Here is a 20,727-nt window from a genome sequence, read left to right on the forward strand (position 1 = left end):
TCATTTAAAATGGCTATCCTGCACAGTAAATTTAAGATTCATGCAGTCACTTTGTGTTGCTGAATACAAATTTATTTAATCAACTTCTAAAGAATAAAATTGTTAGAAAGGTCCACTATAGACATGGTTTCCATTTTTTCAGAGAACCTCAATCTTCACATTAGATGTTGCTGTTCTGTCAGAGAAAAGGTAGATAAATATGCATTATGTTCAATGTGCTTTGTGTTGGTCTTCACAGTGGAAGACACAAATAACATGCCAAACATTGATGACAAAGCGGCTACGGCAGGTGATGACCTAGGAATAATCATTAAAGGATCAATGTGAGGTAAGCGAACGGCACTAAAGGTAGGCAAGTCTCCTGGTCCTGATGGAATGCATCCCAGGGTGCTAAAAGAGATGGCAGGGACACTAACGGTAATTTACCAAAATTCCCGCAGATTGGAGAACAGCAAATGTGACGCCACTGTTTAAAAAAGGAGATAGATAAAAGGCGTATAACTATAGGCCGGTTAGCTTAAACTTCTGTAGGGGAACAAATGCTTGAATCTATCATCAAGGAAGAAAAAGTGAGACATCTGGATAGAAATTGTCCTATTGGGAGGACCAGCATGGGATCATGAAAAGCAGGTCATGTTTAACTAATTTACTGGAATTCTTTGAGGACATTACGAGCATGGTAGATAATAGGGAACCTGCGGGTGTGGTGTATCTGGGTTTTTCAGAAGGCATTCAACAAGGTGATGCACAAAAGACTGCTGCATAAGATAAAGGTGCACGGTGTTACAGGTAATGTATTAGCATGGATAGAGGATTGGTTAACTCACAGAAAGCAAAGAGTGGTGCTAAATGGGTGTTTTTCTGGTTGGCGATCAGTGATGTCTCATAGAGATCTGCGTTGGAATCGCAATTGCTTACAATTTAAATCGATGATTTGGAGTTGGATACCAAGTGTAGTGTGTCAAAATTCGCAGGTGACACGAAGATGAGTGTACAGCAAAGTGTACAGAGCTCACTGAAAGTCTGCAAAGGGATATATAGTTTAAGTGAGTGGGCGAGGGTCTTGCAGATGGAGTTCAATGTTGGTAAATGTGAGGTCATCAATTTTGGCAGGAATGACAACAAAATGGACTATTATTTAAATGGTAAAAAATTGCAGCTTGCTGCTGTGCAGAGGGACCTGGGTGTCCTTGTGCAAGAATCACAAAAGGTTGGTTTGCAGATAATTAAGAAGGCAAATGGATTTTTATCCTCCATTGCTAGAGAGATGGAGTTTAAAAACAGGAAGGTAATATTGGAGCAATGTAAGTGAGGGCAATCTGGAGTGCTGATTCACTAGGTTGATTGCGGAGTTGAGAGAGTTAGCTTACGAGGAGAGATTGTGTAGACTGGTACTGTACTCATTGGAATTCAGAAGAATAAGGGGAGATCTTAAGAAACATATAAGATTATGAAGGGAATAGATAAAATAGAAGCAGGGAGGTTAATTCCACCGGTGAATGAAATTAGAACTAGGGGGCATAGACTTAAAAATAAGGGGGAGCAAATTTAGGACTGAGTTGAGGAGGAACTTCAGCATCAAGTTTAGAAATCAGACTGAAAGAGTGGGACCGGAACATTCTGTACTCGTACGTGTAGTAAAGTGTGTAAGTGATTTTTTTGAGGGCTGTGAGGGAGCTTGGGGGGGCGGTGTCTCTTTCAGCTCGATGGAGTAAATTGAAGCTAAATAAACCAGCTCAACAGACCCAGAGAACTGTGATAGAAATACACTGAGCTAAATGAATACAGAATATGCTGTGCTCCAGAAGAATCACAGAGAAACAAGAGTTAAGGAAGTTAAAGAAGCCATTCTGTTTAACCAGATGTGTAGTTAGGATGAAACTTTCAGAGGCAACTGAAAGTTATGAAGTAATTCTATTAAGAAGCTGCAGCTGAAGCAACTGGCAGTGAGAAGAAACAGTAAGCCAATCAAGGCAGAGGAAACAAAAAAGGATCAATTCAAATCCTGAGAGGAATTACTGCTTAAAAGTGAAGTGAAAACTCACCTCTGAAAATTATGTGAGAAAATTCTGAGGAAGAATCCACAAACTTGTCTGCTAATGAGACCACTATAATTCTGAATATACTTGGTAATCCATGTTAACCTCAAAACCTGTGTGTATTTGTTAAAGCTAAGGGGAGAGTGAAGGAGTATTGTATTATAGGAACACAAGAACTAGGAGCAGGAGTAGGCAATTCAGTCCCTCAAGCCTACTTCACCATTCAATACAAATCCTCTCAGCCTCAACACTTTTCTGCCTGTTCTCCATAACTCTTCAACTAATTACTAACTAGCAATCTGTCTATTCCTCCTTAAATTTACTCAATGTCCCAGTATCCACTGCATTCTGGGGTACTGAATTCCACAGAGTCACCATCCTGAGTGAAGTAATTTCCCATCATCTTTGTTTCACATATGCTATTCCTTATCCTAAAAGGATGACTTCTTGTTGTACATTGTCCCACAAGAGGAGGCATCCACTCTATATCTAGTCTGTCAATATATTTTATCATCTCACCTCCTTCCATCCTTCTAAACTCAGAGAGTGTAGGCCTGACCTACTCAATCTCTCTTCACAAAACCCCTTACCTCTAGAATCAACATAGTGAACTGCCTCTGAGTTGCCTCTAATGCCACTGCTCCCTTCCTCAAATAAGGAGATCAAAACTGTACGGTATTGTCTCACCAATGCCTTGTACAGTTGCAACACACTTCCTACTTTTATAGTCTATTCCTTTAGCTATAAACACCAAAATTCCATTTGCTTTCCTCATAAACAGTTTTCTGCGAATCTTGCATGAGAACACCCAGATGTCTCTGCACCAAAGTACCCCAACTCTTTCTACATTTAGAGAGTAGTAAGTTGTATTGTCATTTTTCCAACCAAAATGGATAACCTCACACTTACCCACATTAAACCCCATCTGCCACATTGAAGCCCACTCACCTAGCTTTATCCATTCGTAAATTTCTCACTTCCTCATTGCAACTTACTGTCCCACCTTTTTTAGTGTCATCTGCAAATTTGGCTATACTACTTTCTATTCCTATATCTAGGTCATTAATATATAGATTGTAAATAGCTGAGGATCGAACTCTGTGACACACCATTAGTTACATCTTGCCAACCAGAAAGACCCATTTGTCCCGACTCTCTGTCTTCTGTCAGTAGACCAGTCTTCGAGCCAAACTAATAAATCCCAACTCCATGTGATCTTGCCTTTTACATTAACCTTCTGTGCAGCACCTTATCAAACACCTTCCTGAAATCTAGATATACTACATATAATGGATCACCATTATCCACGTGGCTTGCTACATTTTTGAAGAACTCTAGCAAATTAGTCAAACATGATTTACCCTTTGTAAAACCATGCTGACTTTGACAGATTGCCTCTTGACTTTCCAAATGTCCTGTTATTACTTCCTTAATAATAGATTCTAACAGTGTCCCATCAAAAGATGTTAAACTAACTGGTCTATAGTGTCCTATTTTCTGCATCCCTCTCCTTTTGAGTGAGGGTGTTACATCAGCAATTTTCCAATCCATTGTTCTGTTTCCACTAGAACTGAGGCATGGGAGGCAACAGACAGAACGGCTGCTGCAGAAATATCCCCAGATGGTAGCATCTGTACTATATTTATTTAAAAAGGAAAAACATTTATATGTCAGTTTGTGACAGCACAAGAAGAATGGAAGGTTTGGGCTACAATTGGAACGCATACAGTATAGAGCGTAAAAGATCCCAGCAGACCAATGGCATCCATTTTCTGTGTCTCTCATTCATTTCATTTTCCTCTGAGAAGTCAGCAACATCTTATCCATATGTGAAGACTGAAAAATATGTCAGGTTGTTCTCGTACCAACTGACCCATTAGCTGTCGCTTTTGATGGAATCAAGTGTCTAGTGAGCGCTGTGATTATCTCAAGTTTCCAAAAACAAAATCTTGCATTCCCAAGTTTAACGTGCATTAATTACCTACATCCAAGTTGTGAACAACGGCATGCGTAATGTTAACACCTCCATGGGTTGAAATGATCATCGGAAGTGTGACAAAAATAAACACCAATAGAAATATCACAAAATTCAACAAAACCAGAAAACGTAGAAAGGAGAAGTAGGATTGGATTCCGGTGCCAAATTTGCCTGAAAGATAAAAAGAAAAGTCAAAATAATTCAAGAATCAAGTGCAATCAATCCTTCCTGTGGCTGGGTGACCACAGCTACACACAGTGCTCTGAATACAGAAGCAGGGATGTAATCATAGAAATATATAGAATGCAGGTTGGGCCGCAGCTGGAGTTGTGCGCGCGGTTCTGGTCATCGCTTGCTCTAAAGAAATTACAAGACTTATAAGAATATTGCCAGGGCTTAAAAACTGCAGTTCTGAGGAAAGATTGGAAAGACAAATCATAGAATCCCTATGTGCATTTGAGGCCTTTCAGCCCATCAAGACTCTTTGACAGAGTATCTTATCCAGACCCTCTCCCCCATCTCATCCCTGTAATTTTGCACAGGCAAGGGTTGTTCTCCTTGGAACGGAGGAGGCTGAGGGATGACTTGACTGAGATGTACAAGATTACGTGGGGCCTTCCTAACACTGTTTTCCTTGGCAAAGAGGTCATTTATCAAGGGGCACAGGTTTAAAGTGATAGATAGAGGGATTGGAAGGGGACATGAGAGAAAACATTGTCACCCTGCAGCTGGTGGGAGTTTGGAATTTGCTGTCTGGTTTGGTGATGGTGGCAGAAACTCCAACTTATTTAAAAGGTACCAGAATCTGCACCTAAAGTACTAAACTTGTAAGGCTATGGACTGGGTGCTGGAAGGTGGCATTAGAATGCGCAGCTAATTTTTCTTTTGGCTGGTGCAGACACAATGGGCTGAATGGTCTCTTTCTGAGTGATAACTTCTCTATAATTTTAGAGAAGCCTTAAAAGTATCCTCTTACATTCTAGGGGATTTTCAAAGTAACTTCATTGCAGTGTTGGTTTAAACCTACTTGTGACACTAATAGTTAAATTTTACAAAACTTTGCATTCAGCGTGTATCCAGTTTAGAAGGCTGTTAAAATGCTTGTGTTCAAAATTCAATTTTGCAATTATACAAATGCCTTTCCAAATTCTACACTGCTGGCTTATAATGATCCATGCTACAGTTAATGGCAGGACCCTGAACAACACTGATGTACAAAGGGATCTTGGGGTTTAAGTTCATTTCTAAAAGTGGCCACAGAGTGGTAAGGAAGGCATACGGCAAACATGTGTTTATTGGTCGGGGCATCGAGTACAGGAGTCAGGATGTCATGTTGCAGCTTTATACAACTTTGGTTAGGTCACATTTAAGAGTATTGCATTCAATTCTCGTCTCCACATTACAGGAAGGATGTGGAGGCTTTGGAGAGAGTACAGAAGAGGTTTACCAGGATGCTGCCTGGATCTGAGGATCTGAACTATAAGGAGAGGCTGCACAAAAGTTGGTTGTTTTATCTGCAGTGGCAGAGGCTATAAAATTATGAGAGGCAGAGATAGAGTTGACAATCAGAATCATTTTCCCAGAGTCAAAATGTATAATACTAGGGGGCATGCACTTAAGGTGAGAGAGGGAGATGTGAGGGGCCTTGGGTGTCTATCTGTGTAGAGTTTGTGCATTCTCCTTGTGTCTGCATGGGTTTCATCTGGGTGCTCTGGTTTCCTCCCATATGTCCAAAGATGTACAGGTTAGGTGAATTAGCCATGGAAATTGCGTGACGTTACAAGAATAGGGTGGGGAAATGGGCCCGGGTAAAATGCTTTGTCAGGGTGTCAGTGCAGACTCGATGGAGCAAGTGGCCTTTTTCTGCACTGTATGGATTCTATGGACAGTCTGACTGAGCAGCACTCACTCAGCAATAATCTGCTAATAAATACTCAGTTTGGGTTCCACCAAAGGTCACTCAGCTCCTGACTGCATCACGGCCTTGGTTAAAACATGGACAAAAGAGCTGAACTCCAGGGATGAGACGAGAATGACTGCCCTTGACATCAAGGCATCATTTAACCTGATGTCAATGGAAATCAGAGGAAAGCTCTCCACTAGTTGGGAGTCATGTCTGGTGTAAAGGAAAATGGTTCTTGTGGTTGGAGGTCAATCATCTCAGTTACCGAACTTCACTGCAGGAGTTCCCCAAGGCAGTGTCCCTGGCCCCCACCATCTTCAGCAGCTTCATCAACCACCTTCGCTCCATCATACATCAGAAGTGGGGACACTTACAGGTTGCACAAAACGTTCAGCACCATTCAGGACTCCCCAGACACTGAAGCAATCTATGGCGATATGTAGTCATAGACCTGGACAATATGCAGGCGGCTGACGAGTTGAAAGTAAAAATAATGCTACAAAAGTGCCAGGCAATGAACATTTCCAACAAAAGAATTTTAACCATCACCCCATACATTCAATGGCATTACCAAAGAACAAAGAACAGTACATCACAGGAACAGGCCCTTCAGCCCACCAAATCTGTGCTGACACAGATACCTCTCTAATCTAATATTTTCTTGCCTTTATGTGGTCCATATCCCTCTAATCTCTGTCTATTCATGTATCTATCCAGATGCCTCTTGAACGTTGTTATAGAATCTGCTTCCACCACCTCCTCCAGCAGCGCGTTCCAGGCATTCACCATCCTCTGAAAAACTTGCCCCTTGCATCTCTTTTTGTTCCCCTCTCACTCTCAACCTATACCCCTGAGTAATTGACTCTTTGACTCTATCCATTCTATCCAAGCCTCTCATAATCTTGTAAACCTCTATCAGGTTCCCCCTCGTTCTCTGACGCTCCAGTGAAAACAATCTAAGTTTGTTTAACCTTTCTTCATAGTTCGTATCGTCCAAATCAAGCACCATCCTGGTAAATCTCTTCTGCACTCTTTCCAATGCATCAACATCTTTCTGGTAATGTAGCAACCAGAATTGTACACAATACTCCAAATGCAGCCTAACCAAAGTCTTTTATAGCCACAACATGATTTTCCAATTCCTATACTAAACGCCCCGACAGATGGAGACCAGCATACCATACGACCACCTTCTCAACCTCCTTGTTTACCTGAGTTGCCACCTCAGGGAGCTGTGGATCTGCATGCCTAGATCCTTCTGTATGCTAATATTTCTAAGGGCTCTACTATTTACTGTATATGTTCCTCTGCAGTAGACCTTCCAACTTGCATCACCTCACATTTGTCTGGGTTAAATTCTATCTGCTATCTTTCGGCCCAGGTCTCCAGCCAGTTTATATCCTGCTGTATCATCTGACAATCCTCCTCCCCATCTGTTACTCCCCAATTTTTGTATCATCTGAAAATTTACTAATCAGACCCCTCATTGTCTCTAAATCATTTATATATATTACAAACAACAGAGGCCTCAGCACTGATCCTTGTGGCATACTCCTAGTCACAGACCTCCAGTTAGAAAAGTACCCTCTACAGCTTTGCTTTTTATGCCCAAGCCAGTTTTGTATCCATCTTACCAGCTCATCTCGGATCGCGTATGACTTCAGCTTCAGTATCAGCCTGACGTGAGGGCCGAAGGGCCTGTTTATGCTATAGTTTTTCCATTTTTTTTCTATGAGGAACCTTGTCAAAGGTTTTACTAAAGTTCATGTATACAACATCCACTGCCCTGCCCTGGTCAATTTTTCTTGTCACTTTCTCAAAGAACACAATCAAGTTTGTGAGACATGACCTCCCCTTCAGAAAACCATGCAGCCTATCACTAATAAACCTATTCCCTTCCAGATGTGAGTACATCCTGTCCCTAAGAATCACTTCCAATAATTTCCCCACTACTGATGTAAGGCTCACAGCCCTGTCATTTCCCAGATTGTTTCCTCTGATCTTCTTAAACAGAGGAACAATGCTAACTACTCTCCAGTCCTCTGATGCCTTACCCGTGGCTAAAAAGAATACAAAGATTTTGGCCAAGGCCACCTATCCACCACTGACACTGTCAGCAGTGTGTACCATCTACAAGGTGCACTGCCACAACTCATCAAAGTTCCTTCAACAGCACCTTCCAAACCTGTGACCTCCGCCATCTACAAGGATAAGGGCACAGGTTCATGGGAATACCTACATCTGCAAGCACCCCTTCAAGTCACACACCATACTGACTTGGGACTATAATCACTGCTCCTTCACTATTGCTGGGTCAAAATCATGGAACTTCCTTCCTAACAGCACCAATATCCTGGAAATGAATTTAAAAATCCTTCCATATTCAGTGACCAAAATTGGACACAATACTTTAGTCAAGGATAAGCCAGTGCTTTATAATGGTTCACCGTAACTTCCTTGCCTTTATACTCTGTGCTGCTACTGATGAAGCTAGGATCCGGTATGCATTATTAAATACTCACAAATCTGATAGAATTTTTTTGAAGGGGTGACAAAGAAAATAAACGAGGAGTTTAGCAAAGCCTTCAACTGCAAGTTAGGCTGGTCAGTCAGATTAGATCACATGGCATCCAAGGAGAACTAGACAATTGGATACAAAATTGGCTTGCCAGTAGGAGACAGAGGGTACTAGAAGTTTGCTTTACAGACTGGAGGCCTGTGCCCAGCAGCATGCCGCAGTGATCAGAGTTGGGTCCACTGTTGTTTGGCATTTATATAAACAATTTGGATAAGAATATAGGAAACATGGTCAATCAGTTTGTGGATGATGCCAAAAGTGGTAGAGTAGTGGACAGTGAGAAGGTTTTCTAAGAATACAATGGGCTCTTAATCAACTGGGCCAGTGGGCCAAGTTATGGCAGATGGATTTTAATTCAGATAAATGCAAAGTATTGCAATTTGTTAAGACAAATTAGGACAGGACTTGCACAGTTAATGGTAGGGCTCTAGGAAATAGTATTGAACAGAGACACCTAAAGGTGCAGGTACATAGTTTCTTGCAAGTGGTATCACAAGTAGATAGGGTGGTTGGGGTGCTATGTTACAACTGTACAAGACATTGGTACGGCCACATTTGGAGTACTGCATACAGTTCTGGTCATTCTGCTATAGGAAGGATGTTATTAAACTGGAAAGGATACAAAAAAGATTTACGAGGATAGTACTGGGACTGGAAGGTTTGAATTATAAGGCAAGGCTGGATAGGCTGGAACCTTTCTTCCCTGGAGGTAGGAGAACGAGGAGTAACCTCACAGCTGTTTATAAAATCATGAGGGACATAGATAAGATGATTAGCTAAGGTCTTCTCCCCAGGTAGGGGAGCCCAGAACTAGAGACCTAAGTTTAAGGTGAGAGGGGAGAGATTCAAAAGGACCTGAAGGGCAACTTTTTCACATAATGGGTAGTATGTATATGGAATGAGCAGCCAGAGACTGTGGTAGAGGTGGATACAATTACAACATTTAAAAGATATTTGAACAGGTACATGAATAGGAAAGGTTCAGAGGGATATGGGTCAAGTGTAGACAAATAGAGCTGGTTCTGTTAGGGAAACCAGATCGGCATGGACAAGTTAAGCCAAAGGACCTGTTTCCATGCTATATACATCTCTGATTCTGCTTCCATGCCATCTTCAACTAAAACACATTTGCGTACGTAAACTGTTTAATTTACATCCTTTGTGTTCTTCCTTTAGCAGAATAAAAATCTCCAACATTTCATAATAAATACAGAATTGCAATATGATACGGTAAAGTATTCCCCAATCAAACCCCAGTCACTTCCTCATCAAAAATGCTTGTTCTCTTTTATCCATCAACCTCCAGTAAACTATTGGACAAATGGACTGGTCTCAAGGATGGAGAGGCATTGCTTCTCTTTTCCCAATGGAGAACTCAAAAATTTATAAATTAGAAAGAAATAGCTATTAACATTTTGGCAAACTAGATATTTTAATGATTTAAAACAAATTAATTCTGTTGTTTAGCTGAACAACCATTCAAATTTTCTCACCTTCTATATCATGAATATCTTTTTTCCAAAGATACAGGCTGGATAAACGCTCCTTGATCGTTTGAAAAAATCTTGCCCTTTTTCTAAACAGAAGGCTTTGATCAAGCTTTGTTGACATGTATGCTTGATAATCTGGGCCAGCTCTAATAGAAAAGTGATCAAATTAAACATTAGAAACACATTAACAGGTGTGAAATTAGATGAACTATTGAAAATGTGGCCTAATCCTGTAATTGTTTAGGTTTAATGCTGCCTCTGCTGCTGTATGAGGGCTATGTTGAGATCTAGTCCAAAAATTTCCTCAGAGCTGTTCCCTTCATGGCTGTAAATTCGCTGGAAACATGAGCAGCACTCAATGTACACACATCAATGAAGCTTTCACTGCATTTCTGTTTAAATGACAGCAGAGGAACAGGTGAAACTTCGGACCCGTAGTTATTTTTAATAAACTTTTCTTTAAACTTGTCTATTTCGGCTGAAGGATATGCAGAAATCCTGAGTGACAATAACATGCTCTGAAGCTCAATAATCACAGTGCCACCACAGGCAGCTTTTCATCTTAGGACATAAAGGAGAGGATGTCAAAGTGGAAGTAGTACATTGCCGTTTCAAAACTACCTAACTCAAAATCTGTTTTAAACAACCAGATATCCCTTGGCTTAGTTCAATGAGTCAGAAGCAGAGAACAAGACAACCAACTGAAAACCTATTCGATCTCAGGGGCTTGTGATTGTTCCATTGTAGCCTGTGATTCTGGACCAGTAAGAGTCTCACAACACCAAGTTAAAGTCCTGAGCTCTCCACTCACCTGACAAAGGGTCAGAGGCCCGAAAGCTAGTGGCTTTTGCTACCAAGTTAATCTGTTGGACTTTAACCTGGTGTTACGAGATTCTTACTGTGTTTGTCTCAGGCCAACACCAGCATCTCTAGACCAGCAACAGATTGAGAGTCACAGAAACTGTGTGTGAAGGAGAAATTAAATGACAATATTTTGTTATCAAATTCAACTTTGCAATATTGATTAAAGGTATGGAGGATTTTCACTTCATTGCAGTGTTTATGTATGCCTACTTGTGACATTAATAAATAAACTTTTTAAACTACTATTGTGGGAGATTTCCTATGAACTTGAGAAGGACGAGGGAAGGATCGCATTGAAACTTCCAGAATACTGAAAGGCCTGAATAGAATGAACATGGAGAAGTTGTTTCCATTAGTAGGAGAGACTAGGATTCAGGGGCACAGCTTCAGAACCAAGATGAGGGGGAATTTCTTCAGCCAAAGGGTGGTGAATCTATGGAATTCATTGCCACAGAAGGCTGTGCAGGCCAACCCATTGTGTGCCTTTACGGCAGAAATAGATAGGTTCTTGATTGGTAAGGGGATCAAAGGTTACAGAGAAAAGGTGGGAGAATGGAGTTGAGAAATGTACCAGCCATGATTGAATGGCAGAGCAGACTCGATGGGCCAAATGGCCTAATTCCACTCCTGTATCTTATGGTCTCTCACTAAACGCTACGTATATTCAACCCAAAAGGATTATCCTCACCAAAATATAACCAAAGTGTTAATACAGGAAAGCTATGAGGGATTGGGCGGATTAAATTTGTGTAGAAATGAAGTTGTATTTACTCGAGATCTATTGGTCATTTTGGACAGTGAAAGATACAGAAATGTAGAACAGAAATGGTGTACAATGCTAGAATTAATGCAGACAATCGAAGTTAAAAAAAAGCTTGCATATCATGTTACAAAAGCCAGTGGAAAAGTTAAAAAAGAAATCTGAAAACCCTTGATTCAAATTCAAGAAGCAGAGAAAGAAGCAAAGAAGCAGACCACAGGAATGACAATCAAACTAAATTTAATGATGAATCTGACAGAAAATAATGTAAAGAAGGGAGAAGAAAATTAGAATCCCCTGTAGAAGGGAAGGGTGATGTAAATAAGGGAAAAAAGGAGATAGAAAAGGAACCTAACAAAGACCAAGAACTATTGAAAAGACAGTTGAAAAAATACCCAGCTGAACCTAAAGTAAATGACAGATAAACAGACGAGTAAGAAATCTCAGTAAATGAGTCAGAGGCTGAAGGAACAGGAAATATAGAAAAGATGGTGCAAAAAGGAACTTCCCAATTCAGAATCTGTGTCCTGATGAAAAGTCACAGAGATGAAACATCCACTCCTCTTCAATCCACAGATGATGTCTGAGTATTTCCAGCATCTTCTGTTTTTAATTTCAGGGCCCAGATCCATTCTCCAGGGGTACCCCAGAAGATGCATTGCGGGAGCCCCCAGATGTCACTCACGCATGGACTGCACAGGAATTGCCTGGGCAGTTTTAACTTCTAACAGACAATAACCCTATGAAACATCAAGTTTATCGGAGACTTTGAAATGGTTCAACTCTCTGAACAGAATTGTTACCTAGAAAAATTTAGAAGGATCAAAGCCACTTCTAACTCTTGGGTAACCACAGCATAGGCCATTCACCCTCCAAAAACCCCGCACTGAGTCCCCTGACTATCCACCCATCTCCTCCTCACTTACATACTCTCCTGTCAAAGTGACTGGTATCTTTAAACCTGCCCAGTTTACAACAGCTGTTGCTATAAAAAGATACTGTAGCTTCATTTCCCCCGATGCTGCTGCCCTGGACTGGAAAGACTCCTCACAACTGCTGCACTGCACATTTCTCACCAGGCCCAGGCAGAACTGTGCAGCTCCAGACTCGGGTAAGTAAAAAGGAACAGAGTGGTAATCTGATGCTGATTGCCATTCCATGGGAGTTCTGGACCCTGATTTCCAGCATCTGCAATATTTTGCTTTTGCAGACTTTGATGAGGATGAAAGGAAAAGGAATCAGAAGCAGAACTGAAAAGATACAAAACCAGTTGCTACAACTGAAGGAAGAATTCATTGAAAGCTATGAGCTAAGCAAATAATATTATTTTGAATGAAATCAAACAAAGCCAAGGGAAGGGACTATATTTAAATGTTTCCGTTATAACATAAAATTCTACTGAAAGCCAGAAACCATCTGGCCTTTCAGGGAACTATGGAAAGCACAGCAATGAAATACTCAACCGTTTGACCGAAAGAAAGAAACAATTAATGCAGAAGAAACTTGGTCAAAACAACAAAAAGAAAATTGTAGGAGCTGAACAGAGATATGTAAAGCATGAGAAAGAGGGACAACTATTGCAGTGGACTGAATTAGATATTGTGGTGGGCAAGAGAACTACCAATCTTCTAATGACAATAGGAATGTTATTCAAAGTGCAAGAGGGAGAATGTTACAGCAAATAGAATAAATTAATTTAAGTAATTCCATTCACCTCTCTGTTTACCTGAACCCCTCAAAGAGCAGTTATTTAAAATCTGCTGGAACTGTAATTTTCTTATTTCTATCCTTCAACTTCTCGGAGATCTTTTTCTTCTACTTCTCTCCCATAATCGGGTATATGGTGCACCCCCCATTAAATCAACAATCTTTTATTTCAGATATTTACAACAATAGCCAGCTCATTAGCTGATATGTTCACCTCTGTACAAGTAAACAATGGATGCAATGTCATTGAACATGACCACATAAACTAGACTGACAAATCTGTGGAGTACTGTGGAAGATTTGTACTGTTCAAGTGCCACCTGTCTGATGCCTTTTCAATTATAAACCTTGTATCACTATTCAGAGTACAGAGCTATCCTTGGCCCATCTCTGAACCAACATCACTGAAACCAGATTTCTAGTCATTTATCTCAGTTGCTCTTCTGTGGGTCTGTGTGAGAAAATTATTGTGTTGCACTTATCCACAAAGCTGCAATGAAGGTGTTTCAAAACTAACTAGATAGCTCTGAAATACTTTAGGACATTGGAGAATACAATTTTTTTTATTATCACAAGTAGGCTTACATTAACGTTGCACTGAAGTTACTGTCAAAATTCACTAGTTGCCACACTCTGGCGCCTGGTCGGGTACATTGAGGGAGAATTTAGCATAGCCAATGCACCTAACAGCACATCTTTCAGACTGTGGAAGAAAACCGGAGCACCTGGAGGAAACCCTCACAGAGGTGGGGAGAACGTGCAAACTCCGCACAGACAGTGACCCAAGCTGGGAATCAAACCCAGATCTGGCACTGTGAGATAGCAGTGCTAACCACTGTGTCATCATGCCATCTGATACATCCCCTATAAAGACAAGTTTGCTTCTTTCTTCTTAATTGATTGATTGTAGCAGTCTAAAAACTATAGCACTAAAGCATCAAAATCTAAATGGTATGTTCAGCGGTTTTGCATTGTGCTCCAGTTCAGTTAATGCTACGCACGTTAACTGATTAGGCATCATCAAGTTCCACATGCGATGGTAGTTTTCTATGCTATAATACAGACAGTCTAACCTGATTCTTTTCTTCTCTTCAATACTAAAAGGCAGCTCCCGCAATGGCACAATGGACTGTTCGTAGTCATCTGAATCAGATCTTCTGAGACGTTGTGAAAAAGATAAACGAGTGGTGTTGACTGATCTCCGTTTATGTGTCGTTGCACCAAGTGAAGACCTTCTATGCAATGACATATAACTAGGCAATTCACGCAAGAGTGGGTTGATGGTGATAAAGAAAGCTACAATAAAAGGAAGAAGAAAGGTGTTAAAAAGAAATAAATGATGTACTTATAAACTACTCCCTCAAAGTGAAACATCAGTCAACTGGTTAATTTCAAAATCAAATGCCATAAAGGCCATTTTTTAAAATACAGTTTTAAAGTTAGGTATCTGAGTACACATCAGCAACTGAAAAATGGATTGAATAAGTCATCAGCTCCCTTTCCTTTCACCTGTCCATGAGTTTTTACAGCAAACAGATGGAAAAACAAAGAAATGCATACCACAGTCAAGCCAAATGCTTTCTAACCCAAGCCCTGTAAAATGTATTTCTATCAGTGTTGACTGGATTGCAGTCGGGAGTGTGTTTCACTAGCCAAGGACCAAGGTTCAATTCCAGCCTTGGATGACGGTCTGTGTGGAGTTTGCATGTTCTCCCCATGTCTGCGTGGGTTTCCTCTGGGTGCTCCAGTTTCTTCCCACAGTCCGAGAGAAGAACTGGTTAGGTAGATTAGCCATGCTAAATTGCTCCTTGGTGTCCCAAGATGTGTAGTTAAGGAGGATTAGCAGGGTAAATAGAATCATAGAATCCTTACAGTGCAGAAGGAGGCCATTCAGCCCATCGAGTCTGCATCGATGACAATCCCACAAAGATCCTATTTCTGTACCTCCACACATTTACCCTGCTAATCCCCCTAACATTGGCCATGCTAAATAGATCCAATCCACCCAGAGGAAATCCCCACAAACATGAGGAGAACGTGCAAACTCCACACAGTAAGAAGTCTCAAAACATCAGGTTAAAGTCCAATGGGTTTATTTGGTAGCACAAGCTTTCGAAGCTCTGCTCCTTCATCGGGTGAGTCACGTGATGAAGGAATAGTGCTCCGAAAACTCGTGCTACCAAATAAATCCATTGGACTTTAACCTGGTGTGTGAGATTTGATTTCTTATTGTGTCTACCCCAGTCCAACACCAGCATCTTCACATCGTATCTACCACAAGCTCCACACAGACATTGACCCGAGGCCAGAATTGAACCTGGATCCCTGACGCTATGAGGCAGCAGTGCTAACCACTGTGCCACAGTGCCACCCCAAATAAGTGGGATTATGGGGATAGGGTAGAAGGATGGGCCAGGGTAAGATGCTCCTTTGGAGGGTTGCCATATACTCAATGAGCTGGAGGCCTCTTCCTCATTGTAGGGATTCTATGGTTCCAGGTATTCGGTGGTAGTTTACCAACAAGCAAGACAAAGCACCCAATCACACTGAAGTATCCTCAGAGAGAAAACCAGTAAATTGAAAGCATCTTTTCACTTTTAATTTTACTTTTCAGATTGTGAAATACATCATAATTGGATTAGGATAGAAGCTAAAACAGTCATTTTAAAATGTAGAATTTTTGCACAATTGAAAAATGAGACATTCCACAAACATAAAATGAGCTTTCACGGGCAATGAGTTTGTATCACAGTAAATAAATCTGATCACATCATTAAAACTTCACTTATACTTGAATTGGCAAATTTCATTTTTGTTTGGCTTATTGGATATAGAAACATCATTCTACTCAGCTTCTCTGTGCTGGCTCTGGATTCGATTGGACAAATCAAATTGGCAAAAATAGTGTGGAGAAAGAGTTCATAGAGTACATTTGGGACAGTCTCTTAAAACAATACATTCTGGAACCAACCAGGGAACAGTCTGTTTCGACCTAGCAATATGCAGAGATATATTAATTACCTCATCAGAAAGGATCCACTGGACAAGAGTAATCATACCATGCTTACACTTAAATTAAGGCAATTAGAAAGGTATGTAGACAGATTTGCCTAAAACGGAATATGAAAATAGGTAAGACAGTAAGAAACAGATATTTAAGGAGCTAAGATATATTCCATTGAGAAAGAATGACGCTAATGAGAAGGATGCATCATCCATAGCTAAATAAGGGAATTAAAGGTAGTAGCAAATTGAATGGAAAGATATAAAATGCTGCAAAGAGTGGTGGGCAGGCCAGGGAATTGGGAAAATTTTAGGTATTAAAAAAGGTAATATAAAAAGAATTGAAAAGTGATAAAGTAGATTCGACTATAAGAGTTTCTACAAGTATATAAAAATATAGCAAAAGCTACTATTTTTGATCTTTTAGGAAATGAGACTGGGGAATTAATAATGGAAAGCAGAATCACATATTTTATATCTGTCTTCATGGTAAAAGATGCAAAGACCAATGAGAAATAATAGAAAGTCAAGCAGCAGAAAGCTGACGGGGATGGGAGGAGCTTTAATAGTTACGATCACAAGAGAAAAAGTACTAAGGAAACTAATGGGGCTAAAGACTAACAAGTCCCATCGACCTGATGCCCTGCATTTGCAGGTGTTAAAAGATATGGATGCAAAGATAGTGGAGGCCTTAGTTATAATTTTCAAAAATTCACTAGATTCTGGATAGGTCCCAGCAGATTGGAAAACCACAAATGTATCACCTATATTCAAGAAAAGGAGGAGACAGAAAGTCGTACTGTTACTATCTGAGTTGATGTCACTACTGGACAAGAACATTCCAGAACAAACCAAGACTGCAACTTCTACTTTTTTAAAAAAAATATATATGGGAGCAGAGTCCCAGGACTGCTAATTAGTTTAACAACAAAAAATAAACAAAACATGAACAGTTTGATTGTGACAAAAGATGAAGGGAAATGAATCATATAATACCCAAATATCCAAGCTAATATTTTAATACAAGGTTTTGAAAATAAATAGGCATTAGAATCGTAAATGTAAAACTAATAGGTTTGCCAATAATTAATTGTAGAACCCAAGGATTAATTGTATCAGTGAATTGACTAAAACATGAAGACTCAATTACAATGTAACTTAAACATGGTACAGTTATGAAGCCATGCATTGTTTAAAAGAACAATTCTATAAATTTGTATTAAATTTGTATTCAAGAACAGGGAGCTCTGTCTGGAAATTCTGCCAGATGACTGCACCCACATCCAGCAGAAATACCAGTTCTAACCATCTCACAAAAGTGCCCAATAAGTTAAAAATATAGCTTTGTATTGCTAAGTGACTTTTTATTGACAAATATACTTCTGATAGTTGAATGAACAAATGGCAAACCATTATTTAAGGTGTCAGATCATAACTTGATTTGAGAATGTTGTCATGAATAGATTGACAAGTTGAATATTAAATGAAATCATTTAAGTTAATTGCTGGGCTGTATCTAAGATAACCAAATTGAATAAAATTGCTCAGGTTTTTGGCACAAAAGTTAAGATCTGCGGAGGAAACTTAAGGTGCTGTCACATCACCAGATTCCCTTTCAATCAAAGTATTCTACCATTGTATTTGTCTAATGTATGTCTTTTGTTCTTTGTATTGTTTGCATATGACGTGGTGGAGGCTGCCTCGCTAAATATTTTTAAGACGCGGGTTGATGGGTTTTTGATAAGCGAGGGGATTAAGGGTTATGGGGAGAGGGCGGGACTGTGGAACTGAGCCACATCAGATCAGCCATGATCTTATTGAATGGCAGGGCAGGCTCGAAGGGCTAGATGGCCTACTCCTGCTATTTCTTATGTTCTTATGTTTTCTAACAACACCAGTTTTGGAATTAAATTTAAGTACGCTTTAAATCCGAGTTTCATTCACCTTTGCAAAAGTTATCAAACAGAATTACTTTTTAGTATTTCTAAAGTAAACCAGCTACCAAAATAGGATTCCCCACTACAACACAGTACTCCTTCACTCCACCCTAAGATTCACAAATGTGTACAATGTTCTAAGACAACACCTCACTCTGAAACCCAATAATTGTCCTCTACCAATTTACAATTTTTATTCCTGTCCTGTCTTTGTCCTTCTCTATAATGGTGCTAAATCAAACTATATTATGGTCACTACTTCCAAAATGCTCCCCATTGCTACTTCATCCATTTGTCCAGCTTAATTTCCTCAGACTAAATTTAGAATTGCACTCTCTCTCGTTGACATTGTTACGTGCTGGCTAAAAAGCAGTTCAAGAATTTTCTGCCCTCTGCGCCCTCACTTTTCATATCCCAATTGATATTAAGGTAGTTGAAATCCCGACAATTACTGCCACATTGTTTTCAGAAATCTGTCCACCTACTTGCTCTTCTAATGCCCTTCTATTATTTGGTACAGACCTAGCAGTGTGGCTACCCCTTTTTTTATTCTGAGCTCAACCCATCTGGCTTCATTTAATATGTCAATCTTCCTCATAGCTATAATTGATTCTTTAACCAATAAAGTACACCCCACCTTTTATTCTCCCCCTCCCTAACCTACCTGAAAACCATCTCCAGGGATGTTGAGCTGACACTTTTGACCCTCTTTAAGCCAGGTTTTCATCACGCTGCCATGTGTCTGTGCCCTCAGCTCATTGGTTTCATTCACTATGCTCTTTGCATTTACATTTACACCTTTTAACACTGCCAAATTCCTATGCTGTACACTTTTTAACCTGTGCTGCTTCTGTCTTTCAGAATTACTCACTAATTCTTCTTCTCCCATCTCCTGCTCTAAATTTGCCCTCAGGTTCCCATCCCACTGCCATGAAACAGCACTAGCAAATCTCTCCGAGAGGATGGTCACCTGAGTCCTGTTCAGAATCAGAGTTGTACAGTGTGGAAAAGACCATTCAGCCCATTGTTATAATCCAAGTTTAAAAACTCCAAAGTATTTTATGAAGTCCATCTGGATCATAAGATTTGCAACGTGAATTTGGCAAGGGTAAGCGTGAGATGCTTCACTGCTGGTATGATTGAAATGACCTGATAGGGAGTTTTTATCGAATGAGATTTATTGAAGAATACAGTTTATATATGTAGAAAGAAAATTAGCAATAACTTTATTGCTAGCACAGTACAGTAGCTTCAATACCATCAAGTCTGCAGCGACAATAACTACCATTAAAGGCACGCTAATCCCATTTTCCTGCCCTTGCATCCTTGAATGTTATGATATTTCAAGTGCTCATCCAAATACGTTTTGAAGGTTGTAAGGTTTCCAGCTGTGACAAGAAAAGCTAACAACATAAGTGTATAAACCTTAACAGCTAAATACTGTTTCAACTAAACAAGCCCTATAAACTAATACCCCTGCCACTTACTGGAACTTAGTCCTTTGGTTGGATTTTTAGCTGTCTTGACACACTCACCCAGACAAACTTGAAATCAGAACAGCTTCCCAAAACACTGGGTAGAGAGAGACAGAACACTGTATCCAGCATGAAATTAAAAGCGCCTAACCGCCAGCAGACCTCGAGGTAGAGGTAATGCTGCTGCTGGCCTCCAGCTTTCAGCCAACAAACACCAACAGCAGAATGTTCACTCCAGGAAGGCAAGAAGACCTGCTTCCAGCTAGCCAGCAGAATTTATAATACCAGAGAAAGAAAGAAAACTTGCCTGTAGTTTGAAAACCGAGATAGCCTCTGATTCTGAACCAAACTGAAAAGAAAATAACTCCTGTCACCTGACCTGTCAATCATTCTTCCCCCTAACAATTCAAAAGGTCATAAAATGCTGGACACTGCCTGAATAAAAATAAATAAATCCCCATTTAAAACATTTAAGCAGCAATAAAAGGATTTCTAAGCAGACATCTCAATGCCTGCTTATAACTGCAGAGAACATGATTTAAAATGCCTTTAACGTACAGTAGCTCCAATACCATCAAGTCTGCAGCGACAATAACTACCATTAAAGGCACGCTAATCCCATTTTCCTGCCCTTGCATCCTTGAATATTATGATATAAGTGCTCATCCAAATACTTTTTGAAGGTTGTAAGGTTTCCAGCTGTGACCACCTTCCCAGGCAGTGCATTCAGATTCTCAACAGTCAATAAATTGTTTCTTTTCTCAAATCTTAATCTCCGGCCCTTCACCCTAAAACTATGACCCCTCAACCAAGGAAGCAGTTATTCCCCATTCACCCTATCCATACCCCTCATTATCTTATACACCTCAATCACGTCCCCCCTCAGCCTTCTCTGTTCTAAAGAAAGCAATACAAGTCCATCCAGTCTCGCCTTATAGCTCAAGTGCTTCATCCCAGGCAACATCCGGGTGAGTCTCCTCGGTAACCCCGCTA

At 40.2% G+C, this 20,727-nt stretch overlaps 1 protein-coding gene across 1 annotated transcript in view; it reads right to left on the reverse strand.

Annotated features, from left to right (window-relative positions):
- Positions 1-20,727, reverse strand: part of tmc7 (transmembrane channel like 7) — an 86,821-nt gene that overhangs the window by 47,035 nt on the left and 19,059 nt on the right. The window contains exons 2-4 of the mRNA XM_080207053.1: positions 14,393-14,615; positions 9,992-10,134; positions 4,021-4,188 (exon numbers count right to left, since the gene is read on the reverse strand). Coding sequence (XP_080063179.1) covers positions 4,021-4,188; positions 9,992-10,134; positions 14,393-14,615 — 534 coding nt within the window. The remainder of the gene's footprint in view (positions 1-4,020; positions 4,189-9,991; positions 10,135-14,392; positions 14,616-20,727) is intronic.

The sequence above is a fragment of the Carcharhinus amblyrhynchos genome, chromosome 18 (assembly GCF_965287045.1).
Source record: "Carcharhinus amblyrhynchos chromosome 18, sCarAmb.v2.hapA, whole genome shotgun sequence".
NCBI lineage: Eukaryota > Metazoa > Chordata > Chondrichthyes > Carcharhiniformes > Carcharhinidae > Carcharhinus > Carcharhinus amblyrhynchos.